The 27871-nt window shown below is 48.2% G+C and overlaps 2 protein-coding genes across 4 annotated transcripts; both read right to left on the bottom strand.

The window, feature by feature from the left end:
• On the bottom strand, positions 1-7149 carry CHST12 (carbohydrate sulfotransferase 12). Of its 3 annotated transcripts, none has more exons than XM_065644867.1 (2): positions 7085-7149; positions 1-1727 (listed from the first exon to the last, which is right to left on the bottom strand). In XM_065644867.1, the coding sequence occupies exon 2, from the start codon at positions 1630-1632 to the stop codon at positions 373-375; it is 1260 nt and encodes a 419-aa protein (XP_065500939.1). In that variant the 5' UTR covers positions 1633-1727; positions 7085-7149; the 3' UTR covers positions 1-372. The 3 variants fall into 3 exon arrangements, with proteins under 3 accessions (XP_065500939.1, XP_065500941.1, XP_065500938.1); XM_065644869.1 differs by lacking the exon at positions 7085-7149 and adding an exon at positions 6854-6907; XM_065644866.1 differs by lacking the exon at positions 7085-7149 and adding an exon at positions 5537-5604.
• Positions 7081-27588, bottom strand: LOC135994459 (kinesin-like protein KIF19). Its single transcript, XM_065645007.1, has 19 exons — positions 27568-27588; positions 25200-25280; positions 22825-22935; positions 21818-21905; positions 21085-21221; positions 20716-20841; positions 19919-20113; positions 18998-19150; positions 17993-18115; positions 17162-17315; positions 16120-16294; positions 15096-15267; positions 14234-14504; positions 13941-14062; positions 12855-12936; positions 11569-11951; positions 11138-11291; positions 10602-10709; positions 7081-7499 (listed from the first exon to the last, which is right to left on the bottom strand). The coding sequence occupies exons 1-19, from the start codon at positions 27586-27588 to the stop codon at positions 7081-7083; spliced, it is 3075 nt and encodes a 1024-aa protein (XP_065501079.1).
• Between the last annotated feature and the right edge of the window lie 283 nt (positions 27589-27871).

Consider the following 27871-nt stretch of genomic DNA (forward strand, 5'->3'; position numbering starts at 1 on the left):
CATGACACACACTTTGTATTAAATATCTTAAATATATTAATTTTTAAAAAGTATTAATAAAAAGCTACCGAAGGACATAGCTGACAGAGTGACCAAGGGCAGTGACCCACTGCAAAACATGGGGACATTTCAGAACAAGAAAACCCAGAAAACAAATGATAACCAAAAAAAGGCATTTTTTTGCATATGCACAGCTGGCTGGAATACCCTGGACTCTGGCATTACTGCAAAAACGGAAGGGGGAGCAGTAGAAAAAATATATTTCCATTGTACCAATCTGTATGGAGAAGGGAGTTAAGGGCAAAAATGAGGAGGCTTTAAACATTTTTGGTATTTCAGATGTTCCCTCCCACACCCACCGCCCAATCACTTTTAGTCTTTCAGCAAGTTTTCTGGCTTGGGGTAGCCAAAGAGTACAAAATCAGCTTCATAAAGCTTGTAGAGCTGCTGCCTCCAAGCCAGCGGGATTTTGGCAAACCAGTCATCTTCCCAGCTGCTGGCAGTCCTGTTGCGGTAGCTGGGGGGGAAGCGAAGCAGCCTGTCCACTTTGAGGAGCTGCAATAGATAAGCAGCATCCTCATCCAGTGTCTCCAGCTTCCCGATAAAATCGTAGTCTATCTGGCACGGATGGCACAAACGGTAAACCTGCCTCCAGTGCTCATTGAAGGGGGCCATCTTCTCTGTCCTGGGATCCAGTAAGTACTGGATGAAGTCAGAAAAGGAGACTTTGAGGCCTGCCCCGAAGGCCTCACTAACGGAGGTGGGGAGGTTGGTGTGGTTGGAGTACAGCTTTAGCATGGGGATGGCAAAACGCCGGTAGAACTCCTCATTCTCCAGCTCAAATTTGCTGCGAAAGGCAGAGATGAGGCGGACGAAAGGGTCCCGTACAAAGAGGAACTTCGTGTACTTCTTCAGCTTGATCTTCATGAGGTGCCGGGAGAACTTCCCGTAACGGCGCCAGAATTTGTTGAAGGTCAAGTGGGTGCTGGTGTTGTGGACGTGTTCCCGGGGGATATCCAGAGGGTTTCGGTACGGGACCCCCTGGTCCAGCAGGCTCTCACTCAGCACAATCATCACCCGTTTCCAGTTGGTGCAGGCCACCTTGGGGACGTAACAGTAGATGATGCCGTGGCGGTCATCCACAATCAGGTGGTTGAGCTCATAGTTTGGGATGTCATCAAAGGAGCGCTCCTTGGTAGGGAAGGTGAAGCTGGAATTGGCACAAAACTCCCGCAACGTTCTCTGCCTCTCTATCTGCAGTTTCTCTTGGTCCAAGCTGTTTCTGGCATTGTGCGTAGACCAGTCATAGCCCCGCACGTTCTCCTCTAAATTACTCACCACAGGCTTGCCGGAGCTCTGGACGAGTAGCTGCTCTGTCTTTTGGGAGACGGAACTGTTCTGTTTCAGGCTCGAACTAAGCAGCTTTGCTAAAAATTCATCCACATCTGGCAAGGCTTCCCAGTCTTCACCTGCCGTAATACCAGGGATGGCTCCTGGGGAGTGAGGTCTGGAGAAGGACGTATGCAGGTAGAAGTGAGCTGTTCCCACGTTGTCCCAGTACACAATGATCAGGAGGATCATGAAGATGGAGACCAGCACCACAGAGAGACGGAGGAGCCGTGCTTTGGTCATCCTGACACCTACTGCAATATATGGCTTTTTCCGGGATTCACCTCCGGCTTGCAGAGTGAGGCTTGGGACCCAGCATGGTGCTGCAGACCAGGAGCCTGGAAAGGTACCAGAAAAAAAGTTAGTCAATCCCTTAATCACTCTGGTTTGGAGAGAACCACCTTGAACAATCAAGACTTGTCACGGGGCTGACCATCCGTTTCTGCATGGGGAGAGCTGTGCGAGTCTCGGGTACCCACAGAGACCCCAAGGAGAAGTGCTGACTCTGGCCAAAAGGAGGAATAACGTGTTGCGATTTTACCAGTTTCCATAGCAGTCATGGTTTGTTTACCGATCTCAAGCTTCTGGAGTTCAGTGATTTCAAAAGACACTCCATTAAGATTTTAGGCCTAGAGTTTACAGAGGGAAGTTTGAGAGTATTAAAAAAATACAACTATATACAGAAAGTATGCGGAGCCAAATACCTTCCAAACCTCCTTGATTTTTAAACATATCTAACACACAACAGGAAGAGGGCTCAATCCATTATTTTAGCTTGTGGTATCGCACTGTGGTCTCATCTCCTCATGAAGATGCTCCGTACCACTGTGCCAAAAAAAAAGGCCTTATCAGTTATAAACACATAGCTGAAGATGCCATTGCCTCAGCAACTAAAGCAAGTCCCTGTTGAGAGAACATCATAGACCTGAACACACCATCTTATCTGTGTGAAGACACCCAGTAGACATCACATCCACGACCTTTCTCAGCAGCTACTTCATTTTGTCAAGAACAGAGATTATACAAACAGTTTTCCTACAAAAACCTCCAAAGGGAGACAGACCCGATAAGAGCCACGCATCAATAAAAATCTAAAGGAATGATTACTTTTAACTGAATGGCTTCTGAGATTAAGGATGCTTTGGTAAATCTCTGCCCATGTCTGGACTCTGTTGAGTCAGGTTTTCTTTTCCTGATTTAATGTATATTTATATCTCTATCACACTCATCCCTAACAACTCTTGATCACCAAAGACAGGTGAGAAATCAACGTTAACAGGCCAGCTCAGATCTTTTCTAGAGGATGCAGCAGTTTAGGGTTTTTTTACTTCAACCAGTCCCATCTTTTCACTCCTACCTTCTTCCCTGCTGACTCCCAGCCCCTTTCCACCAGCAATTTCCCTGGGGGAGACCCATCTCCCCACCCTGCTGCATGTTTTCTGGTCCCAGGCTCCACACGAAGGCAGGCTGGCAAAGCAGCCTTCTTCTCTCCCCAAGCGATCAAGGAGCCAGTGCCTACGGCCGGGGAAGAACAACATAGTAAAGCGAGGAGCAGCTACCTGAGATTTTGAGAGATCCCATGGTTTGCTGTTTTATAGTCCCACTTTGCAGGGTTTAACATCAAAGGACAAGCAAAAAGCAGTCACTCCAAACTCATCCTCTCCGCCAAGCAGTGTCCAACCCCTAATCCTAAACACAGAACAGCACCTACAGACAAAAAACAAGAGCTGCCCTTTCTGCAGACATCCCCATTCTTTGGAACAACTTCAGAACAAACCCTACAAATGCCAACTCCAAAAAACAAAACCACTTCAGGGCAACGTGCCCTGAAAAGCTTTTCAAAACTAAGACTGGGTGTCTCTTCCTCCCCAAACACAAAGGGTGCTCCCCAGCCAGTTCACACACCAATCTTGAATGGCACCAGCCCCACTCTGTACAAGGATGCAAAGAACATGAGAGTCGAGATATGCAAAAGTGCTGAGCTCTGTCATTCCTGAGGAAAACGCACTCAGCACCTTTGAAGCTCACAGCAGCCTTACACTGAACCACTGGTCTAAAGAACCATCTGTGTGGCTGTGCTGACGCCTCAGGAATGCCAGGTTTTAACAATTCCAGTCCTGGTTTCAAAAACTAGACCGAAAGCAATAGATGAGAATTTAGTAACAAACAGGAACAATACCAGATATTATGTATCAAAGTATTAGCTCAGCATGTCCCAAAAGACATAAAATGCAGAACCAAAGGTTTAGGGTTTTTCCACCCTGGTGTATTATTTATACTTAAGCAGTATGGAGAGCCAGAAATTCAGTGTAGCTGTAGCCTGACACACAGCTTTGCACTGCAACACCAAACGCCGTGTTCCCTGGAGCCAGGCACGTGGAGAGGAGCTGGAGAAACTGCAGACATCACACTTTGCACTCTGCAGAGCAAGGAGCAGGTATTACTCAGCAGTAATTCTCTGCGTTTAGCTAGTCAAGATTGAGGATGGAGCAGATCTAAGGAGAAACACCGAGAGAGAAAAGCATGGAGCTAAAGAAGGTGCAAATTACATATGTGCGTCAGCACTTCAGGCCAAGCATCTCAGCCCAGCAGCAGAAGATAATGGAGCGACGCTGCCAAGCCTACTGCTTGGCACACTTCTGGGTCTGCGATTTGCCCGAGTCTGTTCTTGCTTTCGAGCCGGTTAGCTGTTCAGGGCAGGGACTGCTTCCTATTTGGGATGAATAGGGTGCCCACTGTGCATATAATTCCTAGCACACTGGGTTTCCAACGCTGCTTGAGACCTTTAGGCTGTCTGGAATGCAGCAAGCCCAGGAAGCTGCAGGGAGCATCCCTTTCTGCCACCCCGACGCAGCTTTGGGTAGCACGGCAGCCTGCCAGCATTTCTGCAAAGCTGTCCCACCCGGCCACGGACAGATCACCCGCTCGGCAGCAGCAACAGAAGCAAAATGAGACACTGTGTGTGGCACATGCATCCCTCGGGCGAACGGAAGAAGGGCTCTTCATCAAAGCCACCACCACAACGGAGCTTTACCGAGCTCAGCCCAAGGGCTTGAGCCTGCTTTCCAGGACACAGCACGCAGGCCTGCCAGAGTGTTTGGCTTTTCCAAGACACACAGCAGCAAGCAGCACAGAATCGAAATGACTCCACTTCTATTAACTCTATCAGTGCCAGAGAGGAACCCTGGAAAAAAGCAATAACATAGCTTAATTCCCCTCATGAGAAAAATGCTGCACAAACAGAGTTACTCTATTGACTAGGATACATCCTCTTCCTGAGCACTTCATAGAAGACGCCAGACTGAAAGCACAAATTAGAGGCCTCTGTGCACATCAGAGGGAACGCGCCTCCATCCTCTCCTTGCCAGAATCAAAAGGAAAAGCCTCCAGGAGCCAAGAATTTACATTCAAGTTTAACCCAAAGTCACCAGCCAACAAGAACGTGCACCAGGATCCGCACAAAGCTGCTTCTGTGACATGACGCTGGCAAACCGGGAAACAGACCAAGTACTATAATCATCCTACAAAGTTCCCTGAGCAGCCATCCCATGATCATCTCCAACTTTGAACCTTGGCTGGGCGTGAATCAAGGACTCTCCTCCCCATTCCAGGCACAAGAAAGACCCTGAGGTCACTGGTCCCATTCTCTCCTATCATAAGCTGCCATGTCAAATAACCACCTTGCAAACTCTCATTTAAAACCAGAAAGGGGGGATACGTGTCCACAGCGCTCTTATTGCAAAAGCTGTTGCAGATGCAACTCCTCAGGGATTTGGAAACCATATTTGCACTTCACAGCCCGATTGTAACTGTTCTCAGAGCAAACAGCAGCTTAAGTAATTCCTGTCTCCTTCTTCCTCTCCACTCAGCTTTGTGCAATGACTACATTCTCTCACAGCCCCTCTTTGCAAAAATAAAGTAATTCCAGCTCACTTACAGCAGCACAAAGACCTACAGAAAATAAAGGAGCTTACACACAGGTATGTACTGGAGACAAGGGACAATAACTCCTCTCTCTGTCAAAGGGACTGCCTCCAAAGGCTTAGGTGCAGATTCCATCTCTCCTTGCTCTGCTTCCCTCTCCTGTTGCTCCCAACCCCCTGCAGGGAAGCGCAGAGCTCAGGTCAGGCAGTGAGCACCAGCTCACCTCCTCCAGTGCCCACTGGTTCTAACGCCAGAAGATACAGGATTTCAGGTAGCTTGCTTGGGCTTTGCCTGCTTCTGAAAACAGAAAGAGTTAGAATGAGAACTTTTATTAACATACAAAACCCCAAATTTACAGGAATACTTTCCCTTGGGGCACCTACATTCACCGGCAATCGCTTGACCCATGCAGCCTTCTTTACCCAAGTATCAGGGTACACACCTGCCACTTGTTACACTTAGGGAATAAGCAGGCTCTAAAGAAGTGGAACCAATTTAACCTCCTGCAGGTGTAGGAGAACGAGCTCCCGTCAGCCAGAGCAGATGGACAGTGTACCAATACCCAGAAACAAATTTCATGCATTTGGCCATCGCTCAACGAATTGCTTCTCCCCAGCTTTCCAAAAATCTAGCACCCTTCACAGAGCAGGGAAGTTTTAACCCATATAACAACATTGGCAGTTACGTTAGTATAAATTCACAGTGTAAGCAAAAAATAGGGCTTGTCTTGCATGTTTTACCCCAACTTAGCACATATATACTAGAGACCAGCAAAAGAACATCCTAATCTACCTCACTATCCAAGTGCCTTCCCCCCTCTGGTTTGCACAGGCTTGGCAGCCCCCGTCACCTCTCTTAAAATATCCATACTTGGAAGTTGTCTCAATAACAACATTTCTAAGACTTCCAACAGGAAACTTCAAAAACGCAGCATGTCCTGTTCGTTCATTACTTTTGTCGCAGGCTTCAAGAACACCCATTGCTCCTGGCCTTACAAACGCAGGAATAGCCTCAGCAAGCCTCGGTGCCTACAGCTTGGCCCAACAAAACGCCAGAACATTTGTTGAATAGCAACACAGGGGCCAGAAATCAGACCCTTCCACTCACACCACCTGCCTTTGCCTTGCAAACACCCGATTTCAGCGGTTTTCTGCTGTTTGTAGGTCAGCTCTGAAGTCCTCCACGTGAAGTTCAAGCAGGATTAATCGCATTAATGGGCATCCCTGTGAAGCAAGGTTAAAAGGCACGCTCTACCATCGATAGAAACGCTCCGCCGAGGAGGCTGTTCCCTGGGTTTGCTTTTGGAGCTGCTGGGACTGCAGACGCTCCCGAGTCCAGGAGCAACACGGGCTGCAGAACAACACACCACAACCGCACCAACCAGCTGCTTTCAAGCCTCGGGCCCAGCACTGCCCAGGAGCGGGGAAACCCAGCGGTTCGCAGAAGAGGAACAGCCCGCAGAGCCACCCACATCCCCCGGATCCCGCAGACCCGCCGCCTCCCCGCACCGCCGGCCGTGCGGGCAGGACCCGCGCCCTACCTGGCCCGCCGGGGACGGCGGAGGGAGAGCGGAGGAGACCCCGCGTCCCGCCCGCAGCCCCACGACTAAAGCCCGGCCGGCCCCGCCGCGGGCGGCACCCGCCGCCGGGACCGCCCCACCCGGGCAGCGCCGCCGCCCAACCCGTCCCCTCAGGCCCCGACCGCCGGGCCCTGCCCTGCCCTGCCCTGCCCTGCCCGCGGGCAGAGCCCATCCCCGCCCCGCCGCGCTCACCTCCCGCCCGGGCAGCGGCTGCTTCTCCTCCTCCCGCTGCCCGGCCCCGTCCCGCCGCTACCCGGGCGCCGCTGCCGCCTCTCGCGAGACGCCGGGCACGGGGGTCCCTGCGGGGCCGCGGCGCAGGCGCCGTTCCGCCCGCCGGCGGGAGGCCCCGGCCCGCCCTGCCCGCTCCCGCGGCCTGGCCGCTGCTGCGCGGCCCGGGCGGCACTCCGCGCCCTGGAGGGGCGGTCCGGCCTGGCAGGAGGGCCCGCGGCTCCTTCCCGCAGCCGGAGCGGTAGAAAACCGGGGGCGGCAAATGCTGAAGCGGTGGCTCTCTCCTCAGAGCTCTCTGAGCAGTTACACGAGGGAAGTTTAAGATGAAACTCTGAAATTGGATACAGGTTCTGTGGAGGACTCGTGGCGCACCGTAATCCTGTGGGGGTGTTTAATCCCAGAATGTCAGGGGTTGGAAGGGACCTCGAAAGCTCACCCAGTGCAATCCCCCCGCCGGAGCAGGAACCCCCAGATGAGGTTACACAGAAGGTGTTCAGGCGGGTTGGAATGTCTGCAGAGAAGGAGACTCCACAACCTCCCTGGGCAGCCTGGGCCAGGCTCTGGCACCCTCGCCGGAGAGAAGTTTCTTCTCAAATTTAAGTGGAACCTCCTGTGCTCCAGTTTGTACCCATTGCCTCTTGTCCTATCACTGGTTGTCACCGAGCAGAGCCTGGCGCCATCCTCCTGACACTCACCCTTTACATATTGATCCCCATGAATGAGGTCAGCCCTCAGTCTCCTCCAAACTAAAGAGCCCCAGCTCCCTCAGCCTTTCGATTTCCCTGCAGATTGAGGGCTCAGGGGCTGCAGAGGTGAGAAACCCCCCTCAGCACCTGCCCTGTCCCAGGGACAGGACAGGGAATAGAAGGAGCCAGCGGTGGATGAGGTGGTGACAGTCCTTGTCCTGAGACAAGCACAGCATCCCGAGACCCAACAGAGCTGATTGCTGGAACACACAGTTAGATACAGCCAGTCTCAAGCTGTTTTGTGGAATAAACCCCAGCCTTTTGGGTTCTAGCTCAGCAGCCTTTATTAGAAGCAAAGTATGGATAACTGGAGACAGCAAGGCTAGAAAATGCTGCTTGAAAAGCCCAGAAGAGTTTAAGCTCTTTTTGCTACTCCTATCATTTATGATCAAGAAGACTCAAAGCAAAAGCCATTAGCCCAGCGCTGAACATGAGCACAGTCCCACTTTGCCCAGGAGAGGGGCTGCAGCCTCACCTCCAGCAATTATCAAAGCTACAAATGATAATTTACAGATTCCACCTCCAAGCTCTCAATCCCCAACTTTTACATTTATTAGCAGACTTAAAATGTAGGTTTTACAAACACGGAAATTAGCACATCACACAGCTCCATGCTCTTCACAACAGCCATGGCAAATTATCAAATTCTTTGTTACACAACCTCCCTCCTGAGATACAACCACAAACTGATGCATTCGGCTCAAATATCCCACACTCTTTGTATGAAATAGATCCAAACGCTGCATCTTTTCACAGTGATTCAGCCCAAAGGTATTTAGTAGAGATGCACACACTTGGAAAAACTCAGTTTTCTCTTACTTTTGGTCTTTCAGTGCTTGCAGATCACGTGAAGTTTTGTAAATAGAGGCTTGGCTCAAGATCTGCTGGCATAGGTTTGTTTTACACAACGGTCTGTTCTTATTTTGTCTGTGCCTCCTTTTTTTTATATCTTTGTTTATGTGAAAGTGTTAGCACTGGGGAACAGGTTTTCCTGACCTTCCTACTTTGCAATCGCACTCCTTCCCGTTTCTTTCATAAGGAAGATTGGCCGCTTGCTTCTCCCAGCTTATGCACTTGTGTTGCATCCCCAGCTCAGAGTCTAAAACACATTTTATAAATACAAGTAACTTCAGCTTTCTCATCCCTGGAGTGAGCTACCGTCATCTTCTTGACAGGTAGCAAAGCAATAGGCACAGAGGGACAGGCAGTGTGCTCAGTGTCAGAATGAGCACACAGGAGAATGCTTTGCAAGTGCTGCTGCTGTAGAAAAAGGTTTTTCATCCACTTGAAAAATGCATAAATACACCTGAGACTGTCATCTCAGATGCTTCAGCAGACCTAGGAGGAGGCATGGAGTCACTAGTTATTCCATGGAATGATCAGAACCTCTTTATTTGCAGCCTATTTAAAAAACAGGGAAAATACTTCCAGGCTGGAGATGTTTGTTCCAAACCCAAAAACGCATTCCTGCGGTTTACCTCAGGCTAGCTCTTACCAGGGTCTTCACATATCACTGTGCTCCTTCTCCTGGCTGCAGTCAGATCTGAAATGCTCTGCAGATGGAACAGAGCTGAGAGCAATCATCTCTAGCTGCTCTCACAGCCAAACATCTGCTCACCCAAACAGCATTCCAGGCGAGCGTTACACCCCCAGCTTCACAACAGCACACAGGGACAGCAGGGAAGGAAGGGGAAACTATTTCTCAGGCATTTACATTTGGTTTTAATAGCCAGAGTGCCTTTTGGATGCGTGGGTGGTATTCACACTTTTGTCCCAGGAAAAAAGGCAGCTCGGGCTCCATGCTGACATCTTCTGTGAGGAGAAGACTGCTGGGAAAATGAGGTTTTCCTCTTCTCCTGGACTCTGTTAACACCCTATTTGTCTGAAACTGAAGCCAGCAGCTAGAGCGCACAGTGCAGAGGGGAAAGACTTGCAGTAGGGGTATGGAAAAATACACAAAGTATAAGGTCCCTCTCTCCCCTGCTAGCCTTCCCTCTGCTTCTCAGCATCACAACACAGAAGCAAACATACATTTTAAGGCACATTCCCCCTGCACCCATTTCCCTGACTTCAAGTAGTCTCAAAATCGCAGTCCCTTGGGGCCATGGAGAGTTCTGCTCCCCCAGTAACTTCTATTTAATCTTCAGCTGGTTCCCCCAGCGGGTGACCGCCTGCTGCTTTTGCCGACTGCTGGCACCATCTGCAGGCCCTGCAAGCGAGGGATGATGAAGCACTCGGTCAAGTTTCTCAGGCTCTAACTTGAGTCTCACTGCCAGTCAAAATGGGGAAGAGACAGATTGTCACAGGCTGTGGAGGGGAGAGTTTGGCAAAAGCACTAGGATCTGCACATCGTTGCTTCAAGAAAATCCCAAGGCGACACTTTAAGTGGCAGCAGTATGTTGTCACACAGCTAACCCAGATTAAACTTTGTACTTCACATATGGATTAGACTAGGATCATGAACACCTCTGAAAATGTTATTTTCTCTTCCTGAGCGGCTATTTTTGGCTAAGAGAGACATGGAGGTTAACTCATTCTGGAACACTGCTCATGTCATCTGTTTTTTTTTAAAAAAAAAAAAAAAAAAGAGCTTAAAACTTGGCTGTAAAACCCCTACCCATGTGACTGTGTTCCCAACTGGACTGTTTGTGTTGCATTTACAGCTCTCTAAATTCAGTGATGAAGAATATAGTGGTGCCTCCTGAGCTAGCCAGCCTGATATTTCGTGTACTCACCCTTGACTTGCTTCTGTAGGACCCGTCCTTGGATGCGATCAGGGTTGTTCTGCTGGCTGGTGCTTGCAGGACTGTTGTCTTTTGGCAGCACCTCTAGTGGAGTCCCCTCTATCAAACACAGGGAGAGCAGAGCAGGGTTTAATAGCGTTTTGCAATGCATGATGTGCTAATAGCTAGCAAAAAAAAAATTATACCACTGTAAATCAAAAGCTAACATTTTTTAGTTTAAAAAAAAAAAAAGAAAAAACTAATTAGCATCAGTAAGCACCCCTTGCCAGAATGGGGAAGGGTTCTGGCTACATTTCAATAGGATTTGAGTATCCAGTTCCCCTAAACTCATCCTGGCCTTGTATGTCTGTACTAAGCAAAACAACTGAAGCTGACAGATGGTCAGTGCAGCCTGTTATGTCTTGGTCTTGATCAGATTGCCAATAGTTTTGATCATTAGCCTTTAGTCTGGCTTATTTCTCACATGATAATCCATCTTTTCCACCAGAGCTGATGCAGGATGTCACCAGCGGCTCTTTGGCCCCTACCTGAGTGGTGGCCGATAGGAACCTTGACCTTTGCGGCAATAGATGTGCTACTCGCGGCTTTTGACTGATGGAAGAGCCTGGCTTGGCACAGGTGGCTCTCACAAGCTTTGTCTGTATTGGGGCTTGAGGGAGTCCAATGCTTAGCTTTCAAGGTCTGAAAGACACCAAGTTGCATTGACCTCAGTGGTGATGTCTCTCACCTCTGATTGTTGCTATGTTGTACCGAAAAGAATCCCTTCGCGCCTCACTGGCTTAGCTTGCTGTTAAGGCAGGAGGTCAAGTGCATTATGGAAGAATAAAGATATTTAACTCATTTCCTCATGCAGTTTGAACTACGTTTCTCTTACTGAACTTAAAAAACACCCTAGCTCCACTGGGTCTATGCCTTCTGCTCAACGCATCCCCTTTAGAAAGAAACATAAAGGACCTACCCTGTGGAAGTTTGGTTCGAGAGAGCGAGATCTTTTCATTCTGTCTGTCCTCTGGGCAGACATCTCCTGGTCTCTCCAGTTCCTCAGTGCTCCCCTGGCCGGGGAGCACAGCTGGCTCCCAGCTGCAGGCTCTGACAGCACCCCCCCAATGCTTGTCTGACAGTCTGGGGTGGAACTGGCCTCCAGGTCCTTCAGCTCAGGCATATCCTCCTCAGAGAAGTGGGCTGAGGAGACTTCGCTCCCAGGATCTCTACACTGGGCTCTGGAACGGCGACTGGCTGCAATGAGGGAGATGCTTTTGGTGTTGGCAGCAATTTCCTTCAACGTCTCCAGACTCGGCGGAACAGCAGCGATGTCCACAGACAACTTTTTCCCATGCAAGTCTGGGGAGATGGGGGAATGCAGCCTGGGAGTCATCTTTCCTACAGCAACACCTGTTGGTTTCTGCTTAAACAAAATCAACCAACCAAACAAAAAACAACAAAACAAAACGGCAATTTTAGCATGATTTGCTTTCTGATTAAAAACTTATACTTTTCTCATGGTTACAAAATGAGTCATCCAGTGAGCAAGGGACCGATGAGCTCCTACCTCTCCCTCCTGTTCCAGGGTGCTGAGTGAAAGGTGGCAGCTACAGCTTGGCCTCTTCAGTAAATCCCAGGCCTTAAACCCCTCTTAAGTGAATCCCAGGCCTTAAAGCCAAGGCCAGTGCTCTAGGCGTGACTGTATTGTCTCCCAAGGTTTACCTTCCTCTCATACAGTAGATTCAGCTGCTGTGCATGTTCTACCATCACAAGAGGAAGGTGCTGTCCACAACAAATGTGCCTTGAATTCAGTTCCTGCCACACTGACCTGCTGAACTAGGCTTTTTGGCGAACCAAACAAAGTTGGGCTGAGATGGGTATCCAGAGACCCCTCCTTCCTACAGGGTGTGGGTTTAGATGATCTGCAGCCACCACTGTTAAAAGAATATGCCAAGAGGTTAACAGATGAAAGCACAGGCCCTTTATCAACAGCGAGAGATGAAACATGTCTAGATGAAGCTCTCAAGCTGTGGAAAAAGCCAGAAGCCTGGTAAAAATGGTAATAAAGAACACAGCAAGGGAGGACATCAGGATTCATGAAGGACGGGGATTTTTGTCCCGTGATCCTAACCAACTCTGCTATTTTTATTTGGTTTAAATGCTTGCCAGTCATCAGAGGCAAATCCAGCCATCTCCCATAGCCCTTTCTGCAGAGGAAGAGCTACTTTGGAAGAACATTATACCACTAAACTCTTTTCTAACAGATTCCAGTTTCTAGAGGTTCTTCTAGTTTGATATCTTCCAGCTTTGGGGACATAGCTGGGAGCCACCAGGTCCCCATGCTCTAGAGAATAAGTCTCATAATGAGAAAGATTCACATTACCTGTCTGACTCAAGGGTGATGGATGGAATGTCAGACTTCACCCCCCAGGGAAGATGCTTCATGTTCACAGGTAGACCCTTTCTGATCTCGTCTTTATTAGGATCTAGATGCTGACTTACGTCCAGAGGAGGACTGTTGTGGGGCTGCAAGAAGAGGGAAGAATGAGTTCTCCAGCAGATTTTTCTCACTGTAAAGCCCCTCCGCTACCCCAGGCTCTCAGCCTGTGGTCACAAAGACACTCTTGATACCTCATGTACTTTTCCATAGTTCCAGCCACCTGTAATTTGCTCCCCCGCAGTGGAAGGGCACCCGAAGTAATTTAATCTCTCATGTAACAACACAACTAGCATTAAGTTTATTATTCAAGGTGAAACCCAACTCCTTGCCCTGTTCATTCTAGGCGATCATAATAAATAGGTGATGCTGCTGCTTGGACTCCCTGCTGAAGACTGCCGATTTCCTGGCAGCCCTTTACTGTTTCAAAACACACACAAGTTTTCCAAAGACAGAGGCCAGCAGCGCCTTCCCTTTCCTGCAGGACAGACCTGAGGACCTCAATAACAACGGTGCCATGAGCGAGCAGAGGCCTCCAGATATGATAACCTCCTTCAGCAGTCACTTGGAGAGTTGCATGTTTGGCCACCTAACCTTGGCTTTTCTGCTTGCCACCAAAAGCCAGTTCTCTCTCTCTCAAATCTGACACAACAGCAACTGGGAGGATGGACACACTGGCTCATATGCAGCCATGCCTGGGTCATTTTCTGTCACTAAAAGCCTTGTTAATTCTCTGAGTCAAAGGGAAGTAGGGCAAAGCTCCAGGGAGACAACACGTTCGTAAAACAAGGCTCTGTACAGCTGCTGACTGGCACCAGGACCCAGCCAGGCTTTGGGTGTATATGAATCTATGGCCATGACACAAGATCGTTGGACAGTGTGCTCCAGCACAAAGGTCTGCTCTGCCTTACCCTGAGCATACTGGACATCACTGAATGCAGCACAAGGAGGCGGTTCAGCGTCCCCTCCTCCAACTCAGAGAGGTGCAGCTGGTGTAACCTCGTCAGTGTCTCTGGGACAGGAATGTTCTGGGCTGGAGCAGAGATGGGCAGGAAGAGCTAAAGATTACTCCTGGAGGAACAACTGAGAACTGTGAAGCCATGATATCCAAGACAAGGTTTTCTGGGTGGATTGCTCTCCCCTTTAGCATCAGAAAACAAAGCTCAGAGATAACAGCAGAGCAGGAGCAAAGGTGATGCTTTACCTTTTATCAGCGCCTGCTGCTGCTGAATTATTTCTTCACAGAGTAGCGTGTGCTGCTGCAGTTGCTGGATCACAAAATCCTTCTGGCATAATAGATTCTCCTTGTACGGTGTTTTCACCTGCAGCTCTATGTTGCCAAGCTCAAGCTCATGGGCTCTGCAGAGGAGCCTTAGAACCTCCTGCTGATCATCACTGGTGATTTGTCTGTGGAAAAACTCCTCCATCTGGGAAGCTTTTTCCTTGGCATTTGCTAAGTGCTGCTCCAGCTCTGCCTGAAAAAGATAGGGCATTCTCAAGGGAGTTTGGCTTCTCAGGATAATAAAGGCATCGGAGCAAATCTCTGCTATGTCCTTCACGCTGAGATTAAAGTAACATCTACAAAAAGTATTTTGCTTATTCTCCTGGCAGCAACCATGTTTCAGTCATGGCAGATATGACCAGATGCACAGTCCTTGCCTAGAGGGACTCACAAATGTTAACGTTAGCTACCAAAAAAAATAATAACCAAAAGCGATTACCAAAACATTGAACAACCAGTGAGTGAAAACCCCTCAAAGTGTTCCTGAAAGGGGAAATGGGAAGAATTAGCTCACTTATGGGTGTGCCAGCTCAGTGGGTGCTTTTCCCTCATCCTAAAAAACTCAGGGACAGAGGCAGGATGCAAACATCAATGTTCCCATGCTGCTTCCTTCAGCAGCCCAAGGCATTTATGTGTCCAGCTGCAATACAGGTCTCATGCTGCTTTTGCAGTGCTAGCCCCAAGCCACAGGAACCTCTCCGAGTTACGCTGCTGCCATCCTGCCCCTAAAGCCTGCCGGGCAGAGGTCAGAGTTGTGACCACAAGGGCACCTTCACCTCCTCACCTTCAGGGCCACCACCTTGCGGTGTTCTGCCAGCAGCAGGTTGATCTCTTCTCTTGCTACTGTAACTTCGTGAGGTTCAGGTGAATCTATGATATTCCCTTCTCTGTCTTCCTCCTCTGTGCTTTCATCTTTCTTTTCCTTGGCTGCACCCTGAGCCTTCTCTCGTTCCCAGCTGTCAGGAAAAAGAAAGGAACCTCTGGGACATGGTGACATAACTCTAATGATGCGTGCATAGCCCTTCATTGTATCTGTCCAATTTCTTCTTGCATGACAACAGCAGAACTAATTAGTCCGGGCTGCTCTGGAGCTGGACAAACCATGCAGAAGAGTGCAATTAGCTTCCTCCTGTTTGGAAGTCTAAAAGATGGGCCTCCTCTTTGATCATTCCACGGCAAGGAGAACAGTACTTTTCCCCACCTCATCACAAATTGCTGCCTATTCACAGGTACTTGTTGAATATGTTTAATGTCCTGAAGACAGAGTGACTGGACCCTGGAAGGACCAACAATCCCAGTCTGTGTTGGCATCCAATTTTTCCATTAAAACACAAGTTCAGAATAAGGTCCAAATAGCGGTGAGGTTTATACTTTCAGTCTTGAGCTTAAACTTGATGCTAGAGGTAGCTGGTTGCCTTACAGAGCCACATCAGGCGATTGCACTGCAGTGCAACACCCCGTGCAAGCTGCAGTCTCCTCACAAGCACCAGGAGGGATTCGGGTTGTGTTTCTCAATAGCAGAAATCACTTGTTGCAAATATAGCACCTTAATCTAAGGCTCAGAGTTGCATGGACTTAAGCTACCTTAAATCCCTGGGTACCTTTCACAGACCACCACCCTCCCAATTTTTTCCTTGTCACATAGGTAAATCTCAAACCTACACTTGATCTTTCCACTTACACAATTAAATAATCTTTTTAACAACATCCTTTTGTCATTTTTATTGGAAGGGACCACGGGGTGTTAGCATTTCTCATGGTGAGTTTGTAGGTCCACTTATGAAGCTCAAAGCTGAGGAGCTACTCACTCTGTGATTGTTAGGAGGTGCCTGCAGGTATCAACGTGCAGCTCAATGTTGGTGTTCTCCAGCTCCATCAGGCTGTGACACATCTCCATTTGCTCCCTGAAAGCCCCCAGCAGCTGCGCCCGCAAGGCGTCCATGACTTGGCCACTGTGTGCCTCAGAGCCCTGGTGCCTCTCTGCTGCAGGAGAAGACATTTCTGATCTGATGTTAAGCCCAGTAAACTTCTGCCAAGTCCCCACAGAACTACTCTGGGACCAAGCCACTCGGTCCGTGTGTTACGAGGCATTCGCTTGTAGGACTCTGCTTCATTCTGCAGTCCCTTGAAGTTAATGATGTGCTTAAGAAACCTGATATATCCCTTTATGATTGTATTATTAGCAATAAATAGGTCTCATTGCTAGTGCTTTTGTGAATGTTAAGAGAATACTGCATTGCAGGGACATCTCTTCCCCCTTTCCACCTGCCAAAAGGAAAAAGGTATCAGTTTTCTGTGCTTGTTATCTAGAAATGACCTTGGGTATTGGTAGCAGAGGCCTATTATACCTCCTATCTTCTCTGTCAGAGAACTTGACTATTTTTATTTCATTCCTTGCCAGATTCACTGACAAAAGGAACAGTCCCCAGGGCGGAACAATCAATGTTTCAAAAGCTTCGCCCTGCCCCCCTCTCTATTTTATTTTTTTTTTAATTAAGTGCAATGAACCATACGACAGAGCTCTGTGTCCTGACGCAGCCTCAGAGCCCGCAGTGATGCAGGCTGCGGACTCAGTCCCCTCTCTGTCGGAGTCAGGACTTCCCACAGCAAACGCCACCACTTGATTTCAAAGCTCTTTTCAAGGGCAGGTTTGTGAAATTTAACAGGATTTTAATGTTGAAGAAGATGCTGAGAAGGTTGAACGTGTTGTCTAGCAGGACACAGCACCTCAGAGGCAGGCTCACACCCACATGGGGTCCCACCAAACGCCACCACAACCTGTCCACACAGCTCCTCTGCCCGCTCTCTTCCCTCCAAATACCCCAGAACAGTTCTTGCTCCTGGCTCTACCTTGCAGATCCCCAAGCTCGGAGCTGACTGCGCTTTGCTCCTTCTCCTGATTTTCGACCCTCGCCTTCAGATGCTCGATGTCCCTGTGGAGGTCTGCGATGATGCTGGTGTATTGGTCAATGGGGTAGGAGACATTCTGCAGGTTACATTTTACCTAGTGAACCAGAATAAATGAGCATTTGTCCCACAGTCTGTTATTTGTAAAACAGCTGCAAACAAAGCTACGCTTTCAGTTGGAGGGGCACCGAATCCTGTGACGGGGGAGAATTTTCCCTTATGAGTTGGGAAACTGTAAAATAGTGGGTTTCCCTTATTCTGGAAGATTCCCTAAAGGTAACAGAGAAAAGCCAGGGACACTGTGGCCACAGGGAAAACAGAGATCCACAAAGAGTGAAAACTCTGTTGCATCTTCCTCCACCCCACAAGCCTCTCCCCATTTTATTCCTCCTTTCTGCAGTACCTCAGTTCCTCTTCCAGGTCCAGCATCCTCACCAGGACATTCCTCATACATTGTCCTCCCAATAGTTGTCTTCCATCCATCATTTCTTATGTGCTGCACCCAGGTCTATCCCAGGCACATCATCCTCTGCCTCTTCGTTATTCTGCTCCCTTGTTCTGACCCTTGTATTCTTCTCATTCGTGACCCACACAACTTGTTTTCTGCTGTTCCCTTCATCTGCTTCTCTTCTGTCATTCACACTGAGCCTCTACACCATCCTGCAATGCCCGTCCTAGAGTCTGTTCTCCCTTCATCCACTACATTTTCTATTTCCACTTCACAAGCTTTTAGTCTGTAACTCCCACCTCTTTGCGATTTGTTTGCTCATTTACCTGTGTCTTGATGTTTTTTGCTCGATAGGCGTAGATCAAGGTCATTCGAGATTCTTCAAAGGAGGTACTGGCTGGGCTGATATGTGCAATCATAACAGTCCTGCTGTTGCCCCCTAATGAGTCCTGGAGGGATGCAACGTTGATGTGGTTAGTATGGACACGACAGGGACTTGCTGCTCAGTGGTAACCACTGTAGCTGGGTAACCATGCGGTTCATTGAGATTCTGGTGGAGAATCCCAATTAGGAGTGAAGGAAGTGCTGTTAAAAGTTCATCAGGGCCTCTCTCCATCAAAAGCAAAATCAATAAGTAATTAACTTTCTACAAAACAAGATTTTTTGCAAGAAAATTACAGTTTCTACAAATATACTGGCAGCTTCTCAATGCTGCTCACAACAGACTCTTGCCTTTTTCTCTACCCTTTTCCTCCTCGCCGTCCTCCAGAAAACACATCTGTCAGGCAGTCGCAGTGGTAGCTCAGCACTAAAGCTTGAGGTGAGGTTCATAAATGAAGTTTTAAAGGATCCATAAAATAACCAGTGTAGCAAAGAGCCTGTCTGTGACCTTTCTGACTTCCTAAGGGAGAGGCGACATATGATAACGCATAGTCACTCTCAGTTTCTCTTCCTCCTGCCCCAACAACATCCAAATTTATTGGCCAATTTCACCCAAATCTTATAGGAGGGATGAAGCATTCAAAGGCAGTAAGATCATTTAAAAAAAAAAAAAAAAATCACTTATCACCTGCAAACTTAGAGACATATGACCAAAAGCAATAGGAGTTCCTTAACCTTGTAGGAGGTCAGCATGTTTATTATAGAGACAAAACTGCCCGAGTCAGGCCCTGATTGCATTGCAAAGCTCATGCAAGATCCCAGAGGAGTGTTCCAAGCTGGATAAAGACAATGCACAGAGATATTCCAGGATCAGCTCTCAGGCCTGTCTGATTTGAGTGGTGATACCAGCAAACACGTGGAGCTCCTCACCGCCCCGCAGTGTGCGGTACCTTCAGCAGGCGCGTGAGTTTGCTGTCTCGAAAATTGACAAACTGGGCCCGGCTCCCCTTTTTCTCGCTCAAAGCGTTGATGCAGTTGCCCAAAGCCAACAGCGAGCGGTTGATGTGGGCTCCTTCCTTCATCCTCTTGCCCCGGTTCTGAGTCTGTTGGGAGGCAGGACAGACAGACAAAGCACACGCTTCAGAATGGTGGGTCTGTGCCTGGGGAAGATGTGCAGCATCACCAGGGTCAAGGTTTGGATGGCAAAGCAACACCTCTTGCAAAATCAACTTGAAAGTGCAGGGTTAAACCCCACTCAGAGGCACAGAGGTCCTGGTAGGAGTACGTTTATTGGAAAAGACGACCCAGCTCTGACCTCTTGGTTCTTAAAAGATAGCTATTAATTATCTTCTAAAAATTGTTTCAGAAATCAAGATGCATAATTACATCACTCAAAAATTCCTGGTCTCAGTAGAAATACTGGTTATGTAAAATCTCTCTGCCTCAAATCACCTCCCTGAGTTCCAACGTTGCCTCCTTCCCCGAGGAGCCAGCTGCCTTGTTTTCCACCCACCAGCCTCCCTCTGCTCCACTGGTACCAGCTTTCTCTGACAGCCCAGCTGATCCCTGCCTAACAGACCCCAGCTTCTCGTTAGATGTGAAATTCGCTGCTCCTTTTTCAGACCAGAGAAAAGGCTGCACTCGAAAGCCATTTTACATTTTTCCAATTATACTAGTTGGTCTAATAAAAGATACTACCAATATCCTCAAACTTTTTTTTTTTTTAATTTCAGGCTGTCTCAGGTACAAAGTACTGCTCTAAAGCAACAGGGAAACACACAGTGCTGCTCTCCCCAGGGCTTGCAGGCTCTGCACAGCAGGTCAGTGAGTCCAGCCTGGTCCCACCAAAAGCTGCCAACCTCCAGCCGTACCTGGGCTGCTCTCTCCGACCCGGCCAAGTCGACCATGAAAAGCTTTCCAATTCGCACTTCCTTGCCCATCGCCTTCCTGCGGCTTTTCTGTGTCACGGTCACCTGCAGCACAGCGTGCGAGCGGGAGGACGTCTCGTTGGCAGCGGTGGGTTCCTGCGTGCGTTGCTTGTTTCCTTTCATCAACAGCTGCATGACCTAAATGATGCAGAAAAGCACAAAGAGATGTGCAGCTCTGCCTGAGCCATAGCGTGGTGTTCCCCGCTGACTGACCCCCTCACCCAGGGCACAGGCAAACTGGTCTCGCTCACACTAACAGGGGTTTTGCTCTTGATTTGCCCCAGATCTCCCCTTTTGGCTTGTGAACTTGTTGGGTTTGGGGCTGTTTTCCTGACAGGCCTATTTATCTCTTATCCAAAGCACATGTAGAAGTGCATGTCAGGGTAGCTCAAGGAGGTTTCATTATTTCTTCTCCCTCTCCAAATGGTTTGTTGACATGTGTACACAAATCAAAGCGCTCTTGTCCTTCCAGGAAAGCAGCAAGCACCCTGGGGGAGCAGAGCTAGCAGGAGATCAGCTGGGGATTGAACCCTGGCTTCTACCACTCACACAGCTCCATGATCAGCCCTTTCCATACAATTCATCACGTTAATCCAGCTCCACCAAGGTCCTGCTACACAAGGTCCTTGCTGTCGAGTAAGCCACAGGTAATGGGAAGTGTCAAGAAATTTTAAATCACTGTTGCATGCGAGCACAATCCTCCTCCCTTTCTCCTCACCATGGACCATAGCCCCAGGTACCTCCTGAGCATTTGTAGTGGAGACTTCTGTAATTCCTGCTATCTGGATGCTGCCTCTGGGGTCCTCTCTCAGGTCTAAGAACCCCGAGGATGGGTTCAGGAGGTCACGGATCACTTCGTTGTAGATCTGAGGGAAAGAAATGAGGGGTTGGTGTGAGACTAGCATTGGGTCTTCAGATCTGCAAAGAGGGTTGAATTAATCCTGTGTTTCTTTGGGGTGGAAGGGAGGAAGGGAAGATCCAAACTGTGCAGCCCAAGGGGAAGGTCGTGCGATGGAGAGACCTGGACACCCCGCTTCCCATCACGCCTGCTCGCAGGGGCTTGCTGAGCTCCCACAGAGCCTGGATCCAAGGCAACACAGACACTTCACCTCAACATAGGACATGGAGACTCTGTAATCCATCTCCTCGGTGGTACCTTCAAGGGTTTTAAAGAGGTCATCAAGAGCGCGGATGCAAATCCCCGGCTCGCAGTCTGTCCCCAGCATCGTGTAGGTTTTTCCTGCGCCTATTAAAGATACAAAGAAAAGTAGCAAAGACCAACTTCCACTTGAGCAAGTTTCCACAACAAATAAAGCCTGGTTTCCTCCCAATTTCTGTCCTTTTTCCCCAAACATCTCCCAGTTACTCTCGTTTCTCAGCCCGCAATGACACTGGTCAGGAAAGGCATGGCACGTGCCTCCAAAATGCGTAGCAAGAGGACTTGCAGGTGGGCAGAAAGGCAGGTTAACTGCTCACCAAGGTGTTCAGAGCTGGGGTAGAAATATATTTTCATATATTCCGTAGTCTATAGGTGCTTTCTATGGCTGCATCTATTCTCCTGAGATCAATCTCCAGCATTGCACAGACGCCCTCATCTCCTCCTCGTTAATGGAAACATTTGTCTCCACTGAATTCCATCCCAATTAAGTAACTCCTCAAATAGGCCAGTTTTGTTGTTACTTTAGCATTTAAGGGAGATCCACACTTCCCAATGACAACGGTATTTTAACACTTCAGTCTTGTCCTCAACAGAAAGCAATTAATTGGCATTTTAGTTCACCTCTGATTTGTACGGAGGTGTTTTATTCATCTGGAGCAGTGCAGCTGCAGGGACCACTTTACCTGTTGGACCATATGCAAAAACAGTTGCATTGTAGCCAGAAATGACTCCTCCTATCAGGCTTTTGGTCGTGGACACATATACTTCCTCCTAATTCAGTCAAAAAAAGCATAAACTTATGGTCAGGCAGAACAGCTGTCCAAATAACCTGTATCTAATTGCATTAATTCCCTGTGATTTTCTCACTATGTTTTACAAATTTCCTGGGCTTTGGAACCATTTGTGAACCAGTTGAATTTTGACACATCATCCAAATAAGCAGAAAGGCACAGAGGTTTATTGAATTTTTCTAAAGGCAGGCAAGATGCAGGAGCATACTAAAATAAATATCCCGACATTTGATTATTTTTCTTGGACTCTGAACATGGAATGCTTTGTTTTTTCTTTATGTCTGCTAAAGGAGGGAGTAAATCCTCTCCCTCACCTTATGCTTTATTGAGAAATGCCACTGGGCCTCCAAAAATGTCTTAGGTAGCATAGTTCTGGGCTGAAGTTTCATGTGAAAGAACACAGATGACTGAATTGCTTGTGAGAAGCAAGGCTGCAGTCACACCGTGATCACAAAATGCAGGTGCCGATGAAATCCTCGCACTGCACCTTACATCTGTCTGCAAAACACAGCTCGTTTAGGGCACTGGAGCTCAATTATGAGCCTGTGAAACAACAGAGGCCCAGGGAGGAAGCGTGTGAGCAATAGAGCCAAACAACGTGACAATGATCTCATTCGCAGGAGACCTCGGGGACAAAGCTCTTCATCTCTGCTGGGGTGTGTTGCATCTGGGGAGTCCCGAAGCGGGAGGGAGAGGCAGACTGAACATTGCGCATCTCCCCGCTCCTCTGGCAAAGGAAAACCCTCACAGTTCTCTCGTCTTCAGCACCGTCACCTTTTATCTGGGTGACATGCGGCCTCTGGGATGTGTGGGTCTACTCACCTGCCAAAAACATTCATCTAAGCAGGGAAAACAGTTCTAATGTTAAGCCTTTTGGTAAAAAAGGGGAAGGATGTTACCTGGGTTGCTCTGTGATCGAAAACCGTGTCAAATACAAATGTTTTTTCTCGGGATCTGTTAGCTCGCAAGATGTCATCTGGATCTTCACTTGGATCCATCAGGACCACCCTCTGTTATAAGATAAAGTCAGAAAAAGAACCGTTATGTCTGGGATTGGTTAACAGTCTTACAGCCCTATTGCCACCGCACCTCTTGGCCAGAGGGATGTTGCACTACAGCTTTGCGCGGAAAACACACTTATGTGCACAAGGCTGAGGCTGACAAGCTTGGTTTTGCAAACAACGTCACAACTTCTGTAATTTGGAGAACGAGCAGCTGCTGCAAAATGCTTTGAAGGTCCGTTGTGCAGTGAAACAGCCGCTGGCATTGGGTAATAGCAGTGGTTGCAGGGATGTGACATCCAACCAGCCCCGATGCCAGCAGGAGGGGGATGGGACCTCTTACCTTAATTTTCAGCCAAGACTCAGACAGAGGAGCTGTGAAAGAAAATACTTAACTTCCTCAGGAGCAAAAATACCCAAAGTCATCTTTCCACAGCCTTTCCTGCAGAAGGACTGATAGAAAGATCCACATTGCTCAAGGACAGAAACTGAATTCAATTTCTGACTTCTATTAAGGAAAAAACAAAGGTGGGAGAGGAGTTGCAGCAGGTTACAGAACAGGTTCTGTTTCTTTTCAGTCTGTTAGGATCTATTTTGGTACATAATTATTACAGTATACAATTACTGCAGAGAACGGTATTCTTTCTCCTCCACTGAAATGGCTCATAAGGAGATGCTCAAGCCTCAAGGGAAGGGACAGAGAACCCTGTGCCTCCTACTCCAGAGCAGCTTGCACCCTCTCTCAGGTAACCAGATCGTTGGATAAGCAATTAGAGCACAGATCAAACACCACTTGACACACAGAATAATTGTATTGGGGTGCCAGGCTTGGGAGAGGAATAAGTATCGAGGACAGGTGCCTATGGGTGTTCAGGAAGCGTCAAGATTTTGGGTTTTCTTTTTCTTTTGCATTACCTGCTAAATTCCAAGTCTCTAACAAGTGTCTCAAGTTTTGATCTTCAAGTTTTCAATTACCAGATTTTTTTTTTTTTTAATCCTTTAGTTTTCACTGGTCCGGCTCGGGCCTTAAAACCTGAAGCAACACAAGAACAAACTCCAGAGGGAATTCCTGGTTTATCCTCGGCGGTGGCATTTGCCTGAAAAAGATGGGCCGACGTGTAATCATGTTCACATGCAAGCGTGACAGCCGAGAGCAGAGCTTGGAGAACGAGGTCAGCACGTTTCCTTCAGAAATTTGCCCTGTAACACTTCCAGGCGCCTTTTACTGAGTGCTTGCAACCTCCAAATTTTGCTCACAGTGTACCAACACACCCGAAAGAGTCCTCCTCTTCGGTCTGGGGCTAACACCTTGTCGACTAGCAGTATTCTAAATGCATAAATCTTCTGCTATTGCACGGAAGCATTAAAACATAACAAGACACTAACACAGTCAGTTATGAGTTAGGATTAATAAACCGACAAAAGCAGCTCTAAATGAGTTAGGCTGGGAGTAAAAATAGCAGGGAACATGATGTAAATCAAAATACATCAAGAAATCCAAGTACTTCAACTGCCCTGTCAATTAATTTGCTTTCATAATTACAGTTATTTGCATTATTAAGAGAAATTCATTCTTACGGCTAGAAGTTACTCAGACTAATGTAATGCACATTTCCTTCCCAGATTTCCATTAGAGAAAACAGATCTCAGGGCAGATGATGCAAGTCTGAATAAGCTGTATAAAAATTAAGCTGATATCTTTGCAAGGTCAACGGCTGCTTTTAAAAAAAAGAAAATTTTAAAAGGATGGTTCACTAGTAAGGAGCTAAGCAAAAAATACATTTGTAAGATAACACATAAAGAGGAAAGATTCATGCTCTCTTTGCTGCTGAGAGCTGCTCTCATTTGACTATTGCATAGAGACAAGATAAATTACAGAATTAGCGTGCATTCAGGAAGGGTTCAGAGAAAGATCAACTGAGGCATGATAGAAAATAATGGCATTTACATTGGAAAAGAAGGTAAATAATAAAAATACATAAATAGATGTAGAAAAGGTGAGTGGGGACCTCCTGCAGTCCCTGCCGCTTAAGAGCAGCAGCAAGAGTTGAAAGATGCAGAACTGGAGAAAAGCGGCGCCACGTGCACGGGAAGCTGCGTCCCTGCCCTGTGCCACAGCAAGGCCGGGAGCTTTGCGGGATTTGAAAGCGAGTGTTTGCACGGGAACCAGAGGGGCCAGAGCCTCGCAGGGTCTGTGTGGTGCCCGCAGGGCTGGCTCCCCGGCCCCTGTTGCAGGGGCTCTCCTGCAGCCCCAGCACGACCCCCCAGCTCACCTGCTCGCCCGCCTTGCAGGCGATGAGGGCAGCTCCCTCCTCCGCTTCGGCCTCGCTGAGCGGACGGATGCGAAGGGCCACCTGCACGCACAACACACACGTGGCTTGTGCGTGCCGAGGCCACCCAGCCTTACCTGCAACAGGGCTCAGCTCTGCGCAAGCACCAGCGACATCCACGGCTTCTCGCTGCATCTCTTCCACTGATCAATCTTAAAACCTTAAGCTTAGGGCTTGGAGAGTTTAAGGAAGTTTATAAAGTTTTAAACCAGTTAGTTCTCCCACGATTTATGCTTTTATCTTGACAAATTCTTCCTCCCTCTTCCCGTGTTTCTGTCTCTAACCCAGCAAGGCTCCAATTGATTGACAGAGAAGGCGGCAGAATGAACTGAGCCGTGTCATTGCTGCTGCCACCTCCAGAGGTCTGGGACCGTGGTACCAATAGCATAGAACTGAGCATGCTTAGAGAATTCCCTGTGCTCCCCAAAACACTGATTAAAGTTATCCGTGACAAAGAAAGGGAATTGCATTTCACTAAGTACCCATTTTGTTTAATCCCAGGTAGCAATCATTATGAGCCTGTTCTACCAGATCAGAGCAAGTTGGCCCTGATCTCTGCAGGTCCCGTGGGGTTCCTCGGGAGCTGGAATTCCTGGCTGGACTGCAGCAATTATAAAGTAGCAATTAACTGCCAGCGCCTCGTGCTACAACTCAATCAGTCAGAAACCCTGCGCTCCACTTTGAAACACAGGCGATAATTTGACTCTAAGATTTAAAACACACAGTCTGTATTTGTCAGTATTAATAAAGTACAAGAGCAAATATGTTTCAGGCTGTTTATGGGTGAAGCAATAGAGTGTGGTGTCATGGATCAGTTGTGGAATTAATTGGGCCCCCTGAAGCTGGGGTCTTGCTCCGGCCCCAACTCACTGCAGCTGTGGGCAAGTTGCACAGTCCCAGATCCCAAACCTGTGCACCCTGTGGAGGGTCTCCAGAGAAGACCACCAACTCAAAATCCCACCTAAAAGCTGCCCTTGGCATCTCGGTTAATAACAGAGATTTGAAAAAAAACTCTATTTTCACCTTTCCACAGCTATTTTCCCCTTTATAAAATACAGCAGCAAGCCCTTAGCAGCTCCTGACAAGAGAGCTGATGCTGATAGAACACCGCATAATGCACATAAATGATGCCGTCGTCAGGAGGGTGTGCACTTATTGAAACAGACTTGTTCTGCAGCCCCACTAGTCACAAGCAATTGGTTTCTATAGGAACCAGTTTTATTTCCACAATAACAAGTCAAGCTACCTGTCAATTTAATGAGGGTTTCATGAACAGCTCTGGTCTGGAGCACTGTAATAGACATTTTTGAGTAGTTCCAGCAACAGCAAAGGAACATTTCTTCACTGTGAATATCTCAGAATATGAGGTGAGCTCCTTGGCTTTAGATAGCTTTTAATATTTACAAGAACGCAACAATTAACTTCATTATCTCCCTAAACACATCTGAGTGACACCATTATGAGCATCTCTTTCCCATGGGCTGAACTCATCTTAGAGGCATTTGAAAATATTATTTTGCACACCATAATCCCAGGTCCTGCAGGAGGAGCAGGGCATAGGGCAAATCTCTCTTGGACAACCTTCACCTCCAGAATAGTCCAGTTAAATCACTGTATTGGATAACTCGGGCCACTGAGGGTAAGAAAACAAAGCCAAATAAGCAGCCTGTGGAGACGGGTCACACCAAGTACCAAGGCTTTTCCTTGCATTAGAGAGGAATGCAAAGCATTCTAGATACTATTGACTTTATTTTAAGCTATTCCATTTCGAGCAGAGGTTTCTGTGTCTGCCCCAGCCATGTTTCAGCACACTGTGAGAGTAATGCTTCAGTTTAACTGAGAGCCACAGGGTTGAAGGTTGAAACTTGGGAAAGGATTATATTTTCAAAGCATTCCTTTTACTCTGACCAACACATAGAGATGCCAAGGTCCTGGAGCAATGGTGAGGACTCAGACAGGAATATAATCCCAGCTGCTTTTAGCTGCTTATTTGGGTTCTGAGTGACAGATTCATAAGAGACAGACACACTGAAAATCACTGTTCAAGGAAGACAACCAACCACCACCTACCAGGTTACCCAGTCTCACCTCCCCTACTATGTATTTTTTTTTTACTCTGCAGGACACTTGTACTCAACTTTTGCTTTAAATCACACAAAGAGACCAGGTCTGGGTTTTTTCCTCTGACTGAGGCAGAGAGCCCAGGAAGACCAGCAGCCAGCTGGCAAACACGACAGGACGGACACTGGGGCTGCATGTGACCCAGCTCCTCCTCCCCATCCCACGTCCTCCCCTAAGCGAGTGGACTCACCGTGAGTTGCTGCTCTTTCATGGCTGAGCTGTGTGATGATGCCAGCTCAGGGCTGGGCGATCAGCCCAGGGAGGTGCGTGTCGAATTGGAGTCCAGAGGCAGGAGACTGGTTCAGAGGCAGCAGCGATCACCCCAGGAGAGGCAGCACCTGCGTTCCCCTAGGGGAGGTGACTGCAGGGACAGGAGAGGCAGCAGCAAAACAGTGAGCTCAAGACAAGGGGGGGCTGCAGGACGCTGCCTGCCACCACCGCACCTGGCGTGGGACACGGCAAAAGGTATCAGGATACACAAAACAACCCACCTG

The sequence above is a fragment of the Caloenas nicobarica genome, chromosome 14 (genome assembly GCF_036013445.1).
Source record: "Caloenas nicobarica isolate bCalNic1 chromosome 14, bCalNic1.hap1, whole genome shotgun sequence".
Lineage (NCBI taxonomy): Eukaryota > Metazoa > Chordata > Aves > Columbiformes > Columbidae > Caloenas > Caloenas nicobarica.